Genomic DNA, 10,351 nt, shown 5'->3' on the forward strand with positions numbered 1-10,351 from the left:
CTTAATAGGATGTAAATTATTCTTTTTTTTGCTGGATTTTATTCTTGATTAACTTAGTGACATGTTTCGCAAGGTGTCATTTTGCCATACTGTATAGTGGAAATTCATGCAAATGAATACATAACCGATCCTTTGTAAATCATACACTCCCATCAATTTTTTAAATTTAATTTTAAGGATTTGTGGAAATATCAGAAAGAAGTGCTTTTTCTTTTCCTTTTATATTTTTTTTTACATTTTTTTTACAAAAGTAATGTGTTGATTAAACTCCAATTTTGATCTTTTTTGGAACAACTTTGCGATATTTACTGTTTCTGTTGCTTTTAAGATACAAATACATGCACATATTTAAGTATTTCTTTACTGAGGTCAGCAGAGTATGTAAACGTTGCTGAGTGTGATTTAATGGCAACATTCCTTGGGCTCTTCTTTGGTGTCCAAGTTGATCTCTTAGTTGTTGAGTGGACGCTAAGCATAAGGCAGGATTTCATGTATGTAGTTTTAGTGTTATGATATTGACATGCAACTTTTTTTTTTGTGGGAAAAAAAAAAGCATGTAAATAGATACAGTACATGCATAACACTCCAAAGAAAATGATGCATGATCCCAATAAGCATATAGCAGAAACATATTAAGACACTAACTTAATGGGTTTCATTCATATTGTGCACCTGAGAGCTCCAGCACATACTGGCAGTCAGATCTGGTGTCACCCGTGAATGTCAGCCAGAAACTCAGTTGTCCTTCCCATTCTTCCTGCTGACAGGTGGAAAGAGAACCCCACGGAAACAGGACAGTGTAGCAGAGTATTTTTTCGAAAATCTCTTTTTAACTGCAACATTGTGCTAGTCTGCCTGTGGCAATCTCACGATTATCAGGGGGATGTTATGTGTGAGCTGACTGAGAGCTATTGCTGCCATTTAAATGTGCTTCTCCATTACACCACTACCAGGGGAATCTATAATTACTGTTACTAATGATGTTCAAGGAAACTTCATTTAACATACATGTCATTCTTATGTGCCTAATGTTTACTTAATGGTATTGACATGTTTTTTTGCTTTGCTTTCAATTCAGTGAATGATAACAGTCTAGAGAATCTGGTAGAAAAATATAAAGATCATCATGGTTTTCTTATTTCAAATACATTTTATTTTTATTATACTGTAAAATACAAAACAATAACAAAGCAATTTTATTTACAAATGTACAAAATTCAAGATTATATTACATATTTAGGCTATAAACAAAAAAATCTTTGTTCAGAGTTACTCATTCAATACAAAAATATGAATGTCTCATATAAATTATTGCACTTTGCAACTGCAGTGCATTGAAGATTGCCATCACCATTTAATAAGTGAAGTGTTCACCTGATTTAAGTCAGATTGTGGAAGAGGTTTCCAAGAAACAAAAACAACCATATGGCACTTTTTCATAGTTTTCACCCATTTGTATATTTTCCTTAATCTTTGGTACCTTTTCTTTAAAAAAAACAAAACAAAACAAAAAACCTTCAAACCTCAGTCAATGAGCACCATTCTTTATAAATTAACATTGTACCTGAAATTAATGGCATTGCAGGTGAAATGTGTATATAAATATAGATGTATTTAGTAATACAGTATTTTGAACAGTGTGTAGTTGTTAACAGAGCCTATAATGGCATGTTGCTGGTAGAAGGCCTCTGGAGATGTTTGTCTGTTGCTCCTGGCTTCCCTGACAAAAATACATTTCCAGTTAAACGTTGTTGGCACCTGGTCCTCCAAGTTTTGTCGGTTAAATAAGACAAATTCCAGTTTGGTCCCTTTCATAAAAGTTTACAACCCTGACTTGAGAGGTCTCGTCGAGTCACCTGCACGATGTGCGAGGACGGCAGCAGTCTTGAAATAAATTCTAGGCTCTTGAGGGAGTAATGCTCTTTTTGCCGTGAACACCACAGCTTGTCTTGTTGCTTGACAACGGCTTGAAGGCAAATTGTGGTTTTAAAAAGTATAGGTCACAAGTCTGTTCAGGGTTGTGCGAACATATATTTTTTTTCTTTCAGGAGCCTTCATCCATCGCCATCCAGTCTGGTCCTCTGACCAAGTCTCATAAGTGTCTCTTCATATGGAGAGCAAGGTGGTCTGACCTTGAGAAGGCCCGGTCACATTTCTGACACTGGAAGGGCCGGTGGCCTGTGTGTTTCCTGTAGTGGCGTGTGAGCTCGTCCGAACGTGCAAACTTCCAGCCGCAGCCCTCCCAGTCGCAGTGGTAAGGCTTCTCCCCTTTGAACGAGACACAATACGCACACACACACACAGAGGAGTTAGTGCAGGCCCTGAGGTTAAACTGGCCCAACCATCCCCACCTCCAGGAGAAAAGAGGTCCGTCCTGTCCTGCAGCCAGCGTCTAAATGCCAAGCTTATCCACCCGGAGTGTACGTTTGAGGAGGGATCGGTATCAACCTGTTTTGCTGCACCTGCTAAACAACTCCCCTAGCCCATCCCACGCCCATCCAACCCCCATTCATTACTCAGAAATCCAATGTGTTTGTACCCACTGTGCAACAGATGTTTACGTTTCATTATTTAGCCCTGAACAATGAAAACAGTATGAAAGTGTTAAGACTGCGTTAAACAGTGTCAAAAAGCCCTCCTAAATAAAAACCAAATCTGTGATGAGAGTGAAGAAAGCTATATACATGTGACGTAATTCAAAACAGATATAAATGGTCCAAAAAAAACAAAAACAAAAGAATGGATGACAGAACATTAGCACTCAGTTACATACCTGTGTGTGTGCGGTGATGTGCTTTGAGATGGGAGCTCTTTGTGTAAGTTTTCCCACAGCCGACATAGTCACACGTGTGTGTGGCAACCCTCTTCCTCGGCCAGGAGCGTCGACCACGTTTAGGCTTTGGTTCCTCTGGCAAGCAGTCCCCGCTGGAGATCATGAGGGGGTCTGTGCGGCCAAAAGATCATGGTCAACATCACTGTACCTCATCATACCACCACGTGTATGGAGAAAAATATTCAGCGTATAAAAATATCGGGGACCACACAGTGTTATAAGGTCACAGTTTCTGACTTTTGGCCTACATGAAAGGCAGATAAAATTTTATTTTGGAGCTTGGCTAAAGAGAGCACTCGCTTCAGACACCTGAGCTGATATAAAAGTAGCAGAAAGTCCCTTATCATTTAAAAACATGTTTTTTTTTTCCATGCAACTTTAAGATGCATTAGAAACCATCCACATTCTTCCTTAACAGCCCAAATAGCTCACAACACAGTATTTCAAAAAGGATTTTGTTCTTTAGTTTTTTTATACAATGAAGACAACACTGATCTAACGAAAAACAACAAAATGTGGTCATGTCTTACATTTATTTTGTTTGATTTAAAGAACAATGATTTTTTTTTGTCCGAGGCCATGGGATGTAGGTTTTAAACGTTTTGAATCGCTGGTTTTATGGTATGGGGTATGAGTAAAGCCCTTAAGATTGTATAACATGTATTTAAATAGACTCTATGGACTTTGATTTTATATTCCTGTTCTCTAATATGTTCCTGTTGTCTAATCTCTGTTACTCTGCTTCACATGATTTTCTTTGACTTATGGACAAAATCTGAATAAAAGTTTTCCCACACTTAAGTTACTGCATTCAGTAGCCAGATGAGAAAACAAGAAAGTATATAAAGTTGCTCTGAGTGCTCTAACCTTGGTACTGCATGGAGGACGGCTGAGGGTAGGAGGTGAAGCCCTGCGGGGAGCTATGGTGGTATCCGTGGGGAGGTAGAGGGATCTGAGAGTGGGGATGCCCCAGCACCTGGTGCTCCCGGCTAAGTGGATGGTCTGGGGAGAGGGAAGAGGATGAGGATAACCTGCTGCCTGTTATGGACCGCCCTCCGCCAGGGAACCCGTGTAGATCCAAGTGGCCGGGGCGCTGCTGCTGGGTCCCTCGGCCCTGGGAGTTTACCCCAGCCAGGTGCAGGTCCATGGGCTGTGAGATGGTGCAGTTACTGGGGTTCTCCTGCTTTATCCTGTGGCACGTAAAGGACGGTGAGGCACGCGAAGGAGTTGGGTCTGACACAGCGCTAACGCAGGCCTTGCTTACGTTCACGCTTTGGCTGTATTCTCCCATGTCCATTGTTGTCTTGACCACGAACTTGCCATGGAGGCTGGTGGGGTGAAGGTACGCCGGGTCCAACTCGGGCCTCATGAGCTCGGCCACAAAGCCCCCGGAGGGCGAAACGTCACTGATATCTGGGATGGTATAAAGAAGCTCACTGGCAGTTCCCTGAGGGGAGGGGAGAGGGTAAGATGAGGAGAAAGAGCCCGGGGAAGGAGACAAGGCCTGGCCAGAGGTGCATGCCATGGCCTCCTCCTGCTGCTGCTGTTGCTGCTGCTGCTGCTGCTGCTGGAGAATGGAGTTGGACAGGATGAAGTCGTAGTCCAAATCCAGGTCTGGCTCTGTGTCTTTCTTGGACATGCTGGGGCTTGTTGTGCTGGTGGCGGTGGGATGGTCCGGGTCAGGGCAGTTGCTTCCGGTTGGCACACTGGGTCTCTTAAGATGGGACAACTCCTCCTTCCATCTCTAGAGGAAAGTTACAGAGGCATTAATGACTGCACTAGCATAAGCTGCTTGCTTGTGCCGTGTTATTGTTTATAAGATACAGACATCAGTCAAGAGAAATCACACTTGAGCTTTTGCCCTGTCCTACTTAGAACCTCGGATATCGGATAAAGGTTTAAGTTAACTCCTCAAGGAGACAAGGAGCCTGGATCTGTAATGCAGAGTGATTACTATTACAGCCCCGCTACAGAGCTAAGTCTGGTGGAGCAAGTGCCCCTTGGCGCAGAGCACCACCTAGAATACAGATTGGTCACACTCATAGCGAAACTGCGCTGAGACGCGCCAGGAGTGGCGACCGGTGGGTTTACCGACACCTGCCCCGGACGAACGCACGGCGAGCCGTACAGAAAACGACCAGGGGAGGTTGTTGCAATCCATGAGGAACCTATTCAACGGCACTTTCATAGCAGTAAACCACTCATCCTGACCGGGCATCGGGGTGTGTGTGTGTTTTTTTTTTTTTTTTTCCCCTCTGGAGTTGTGCAGTTTGCCTCCAGGCTCTCACTGAAACCCACCGAGGTAACCCGTGTAAACCGGTGCACGCCCCAGTAAAGCGTGGTGTCGAGCCCCCAGAGCGTGCACATAGAAAAAAAAAAACACACACACACACACACACACACGCCGGGGAAACGGCTACACGTTTCCCGTCCCGCAGATTCGCCGATGCCCGTGTCTACCCGGCACGTAGTGAGAGGCGACCACGGGCTACTCACTAAGTTGGCGCTTCCTATGGATTTACTCTTGACGGCGGGGCCGCTGGCGAACGTGGATATGGATGGCAGAAGCGTCCCACCTAGTGCCATCTCGACGTCATTTGGAGGCTGCCTGAAAGAAAAAAAAAAAAAAAGAAAAAAAAAATCAAACAGAAAATATCGTAAATCCTCGTGGCGGGACACCGGGAGTCCGGAGAGTAGACGCTCATCAGCCAAATGTGGTCATTAAAACTTTTGTCGAGGTCCACACCTCATCAGTGAGAATCTGGATGTCAAGTCCCGCCGGCGTCTCCTCGCTGTGACCGCCCTGGGTTTCTGGATAAATGTCCCCGGGTTCAAAGTTTCTGCTCCGCGTCTCGCGTTATACCAGGATCCGGGACATGTTGCCGCCGACGGGCGCGCCGGGTAGAAGCAGACAGACAGACTGACTGACTGACTGACTGACTGACTGACTGACAGTTGTTTTTTTTTTTCTTAACGCAAAATATTTTCTCCCATTTTTTTTTTTTTGAACGGGAAGACAGAGAGGCGACGGACGGGGGAATCCCTCGCGCCTGTTGCCATGCAGAGACCGGCAGCCTGAACTGAGAAAACCGCGTGAGAGGTATCCTTAAATCACTGGAGCTGGACACGCCTTCGTTGCCCGGCAACAAGCGAGGAAAAACATCACCATCACGTGGGGGTGTGGGGGTGTGTGTTTTTTGGGGGGGGAGGTGTGTGTGTGTGTGTTTGTGTGTGTGTGTGTGTGTGTGTGGGGGGCGGGGCGAGAAAGAGAGAGAAAGAGAGCGAGAGCGAGACTGAGAGGTTTGTTTGTATTCATAGCAACAGCGCCTATCCGTACTCCCGCTGCTCCCGGGAAATGTGGGTGAGGAAGCGCATCTCCCCGGACCGGCTGATGCCGGACCGACAGTGACTTTTATTAAACTACGTCCGGAGGGGTCACCTGCAGCCACGGCCTTCACCCGGGCGGGCAAACGTTTGCAGCTGCAGTGGTGGAACAAGTACACAGCAATACCAATAATAAAAGTAAACAAATAAATAAATACTCCGCTATAAGTAAAAGTCCTGCGTTTAAAACCTAAATAAGTAACGGCATGGCTGGATTAACCTCCTAGGGGGGCCCCTAGGGCAATCATTTGTCGTTGGGCCCCTATTGACTCCCACTCTACATTTCCCCAGACACCTGGACAGCAACCAGTTATCTAGAGCAGAAATGAATAGTTGATTACCCGAGTAGTTGATTGACATTTTTAAGCAACAAATGCAAAAAAAAGTTCACTTTTACCAGCTTTTTCAATTGTGAATGAACTATTGTCCCTAGTTTTCTAAGATAGTAAACTCAACATCTTTGGGTTTTTGAGTGTTGGTTGGATGAGAAAAGCAATTAGAATATGTTAACGTGGGTTTTAGGGAATAATCGTTGGCATTTTTCTACTATTTTCTGAGATTTTTAAGACTAAATAATCAATTGGTTATTAATAAATATAATTGTCAGATGTATTGATAATGAAAATAACTGTTGGTAGCAGCCCTAACAGTACTTATATGATGGAATAATATTACTCTGCCAGAGGTTTTATCTGTTAATCATTTTGACCCACAGGAAAAATGGAAGCAATCTGATAAAATACAAATTTACAACAAATGACCACAACATAAACTAAGTTTCGCTACAAAATAAGGCTAGAAGATGGAGGATTCAGTCTGTCAGTTTTATCAGCTAAATATCTAATTTAGCTAATTTATTGAAATAAAAGTGCATGTTCTGCGGTAAAATGTCCTCTCTGACTGATGCATCAGTGTGTAAGCTACATTATACTGTTGTAGCTGCTTGAAACTGGGCAAATTGTATATAAACTTACTGTATGTAGTTTAGTCCATTGGTTCCCAACCTAGAGGTCAGGCCCCAACCAAGGGTTGCAAGATAAATCCGAGCGGTCGTGAGATGATTAATGGCAGAGAAAATGGCAGAGAAAAAAAAGTTCTCATACACACATTTGTATTGTTATTATGTACTTTTCTCTAATGTTTGATTTTTTTGTTAAATATTTGATAGTCTTACCTATTTAGGTCTCAAACTGTTATATAAATTTCTTTCTTTCTTTCTTTCTATCTTTGTCTTGGTTGTTTCTTTGGTGGAACAGCTAACAACTTTGACATCTGAAACATGAAAAGGGGCCCCAGCCAAACACTGTTTTTATGTAAGATTTCAAAAGCTGTTTTCATCTTAAAAATGCATTGTATTTTATAGACTTAACATACAGTATTTTTTATGAAAAATCATAACCTGAAAGGTAACAAGTAACTCGAGCTGTCAAATGAATGTAGTGGAGTAAAGAGTACAATATTCCCCTCTGAAATATACTCCTGTAGAAAAATAAAGTTACATAAAATGGAAATAATCAAGTAAAGTACAAGTAATTCAAAACTGCACTTAAGTACAATACTTGAGTAAATGTACTTAGTTACTTCCCCCACTGATTAGCTACCACTGAAAAATAGAGTCATGCTGAGAGGCTGCAAGTTAGGTGGGTTATTCACTTGTTATTGCGCCACTTTTTCCTGAATATAAACTGTACAAGTGGATTTGGGATTTTACCAGAGAAGTAGTCTATATGTAATTATGCAAGGCATTATGGGTACTCCCATGAGGGGTTTAAGATTACATCCCTGGATTACAATGGGAGTAGCCAGCCCACAGCACATGCATGTGCTTGCAAAGCATAATTTTTGTCTTGTTTTTTTTTTTTTTTAACTTTTACAATTAGTGATAGTGAGTTAATTTTGCAGACAGCACAAGCAGCCTATTGTATATGTCGGCATTATACCAATAGATGTATAATAATGTATGTACTGTATGGCCACATATACCTTAAATTCACATATTCTCAAAGATAATTAGTCTTAAACAACTGAATATCTTGAGACAAATGTCAGAATAATGTGATTTATAGGAAATAAGTGGAGGTCTAATCTCAAGTGCCATACATTGGGCCCTCTGTGTGTCTAAATGTCAGTGTTATGTTTCTTAAAACAGGTGTTTGGGCCGACAGATTTAAGCCTATCTTTATTAAACATTATTTATTGGCTTCTTTTGCAAAGCTGGACCACTGTCAAAGAAGTCCCATGAAAAACACTACGGTAAAGTCGTGAAAATACTGTATGGGAAATAACTTGCCTGGGAACATTAAATTGCTGAGAACTATTCAGTGTTGAGTTTGAGTTGGGTTCAGGCAGTGTTTGCTCAGAGCTAGCGAGCTAACACAAACTTCTCTATCCAACATAATTAGCCACACTGACTCAAGAGTTCAGTGCGAGAGCAAACAAAGTGTTTGCTGCTGATCCTGCTGCAAAAGGATCTTGTCCGTTAGGCAAGTCAACAAACACGCTGTCACTCCTACAGGACACAGTCACTGTAAGTGTCTGCCGGTGTCTTCATTCAAAGGTCTAAATTGCATTAATGCTCGTTCCTTGTCGTTGGGCAAACAAAAACTGGCTGGAAAAATATAGGCTACAATTCCACAGGAACTTTGTAACTTCGTATCCTGTTGGGCAACCGATGATTTATTGTTGAATATCTTACCAGTGAGACACTTAATATGTATCCAAATAGTAATATGTGTATTGTTTTCAATTGACTTCTGTAATTGACCAACCGCTTTAAACCTGCAATGTTTGCACCACATGTCTTGTTCTTGAAGACCTGCTTCCTACAGCAGGTAGGAACACAATGCGAGCCATGTCATTATGGCCATATTCTTTATGGTGGGAGATAATGGTTTTGAAAATGATCCGGAAAACAAAGGCTTGACTTTGACAACTGAGGCGCTTTGCATTGCAATAATGACATGGCAAGGAGGAAAAGAGGAAAGAAATAAAGGAGGAGAAGACGACACCACTGTGTGCTTCTCCTGACACAGTGAAGTCATGGTGATTTAGTAACTCAAGTAACCCACCTGTCTGGAATATGTTAATGCAGCACTTAGAGTATTAAGTGAACGTAGAGCCTGGAATACGAACAAGCAAGCTGCGATACCCTGCCCAAAAGGAATCATTTAATCTGTCACACAATGCCAGATACTGAAATTATGTTAGAGGCATTGGTGACATAACTCCAAGAAACGGATGTGGAGAGACTGAGGTAATGTTATTGTATCAACAAGGATAACTATGGAGTACTAAATTAACACTTCAGACGGGTAATACGTTCCTCTCATTAACGTCAACAAGTGTCCCGATAATGTTGTTTCTATGTGCTCTTGTCAGCGTACATCAAGTATGGATGTTATGACACCTACCTGAAGAACTATCTCCAAACAATTACTGTTTTAAAGATGAGCTAAGGTGTTGTTCTTGGCTGTGCCGAGAGTTTCGATTGATCAGACATTTTGCATTTTCAAAACAGTCATGGTACGGCTGACATAATCTGTGGTTATGCTACTATTCAAATCAAGATCAAACCCAGTTGATAACCCAGTCACATAGTTGTGAACATTGATATTATGTAAATAGAGTGTGAATAGCCAAATAACTCTGTGGCACAACTCTTGGACATTTTGGATTTTCACCCTTGGTGTGACATGGTTTCCCTCAGTCAAGTTCCCCATCTTGGAAAGCACCCAAGTGAATATGAGTACCAGCTAATCATAACTCCAGATACTGAGGTTTTCAGTGCTCTCTTCCAGATGCTGTTCAGTGATTAAAAAATAGCTTTCATTCTTTCCTTAATGCTTGAAAGCTGAGACAAGCTTTTTTGATTCTCAGTGCTGCACTTCACTCCACTCCTTTCCAGATTAACTCTAATACAATTATATATGTAGGAACTCTCTCTCGTTTTTTTTCACCCGCTGCAAAGCCAAAAGAACCTTTGAACAGCTCAGGCAACACAGCACCGACTGTAGGGCAAACCGTAATGATTATTCCCTCTGGTGCTGCAGGTTTTAAGACTTGAAAAGCAATGTTTTCAGTTTAGATCCATAATTCCCTATCTCAGATGTATTTAGAAAACTTCCCTGGTACTGC

General features: G+C 42.1%; 1 protein-coding gene across 1 annotated transcript; it reads right to left on the minus strand.

The window, feature by feature from the left end:
* Positions 1–1,225: 1,225 nt before the first annotated feature.
* klf4 (Kruppel-like factor 4) lies at positions 1,226–5,903 on the minus strand. Its single transcript, XM_040156512.1, has 5 exons — positions 5,580–5,903; positions 5,330–5,441; positions 3,701–4,577; positions 2,774–2,944; positions 1,226–2,268 (listed from the first exon to the last, which is right to left on the minus strand). The coding sequence occupies exons 1-5, from the start codon at positions 5,582–5,584 to the stop codon at positions 2,093–2,095; spliced, it is 1,341 nt and encodes a 446-aa protein (XP_040012446.1). The 5' UTR covers positions 5,585–5,903; the 3' UTR covers positions 1,226–2,092.
* Between the last annotated feature and the right edge of the window lie 4,448 nt (positions 5,904–10,351).

The sequence above is a fragment of the Xiphias gladius genome, chromosome 20, assembly GCF_016859285.1.
Source record: "Xiphias gladius isolate SHS-SW01 ecotype Sanya breed wild chromosome 20, ASM1685928v1, whole genome shotgun sequence".
Lineage (NCBI taxonomy): Eukaryota > Metazoa > Chordata > Actinopteri > Istiophoriformes > Xiphiidae > Xiphias > Xiphias gladius.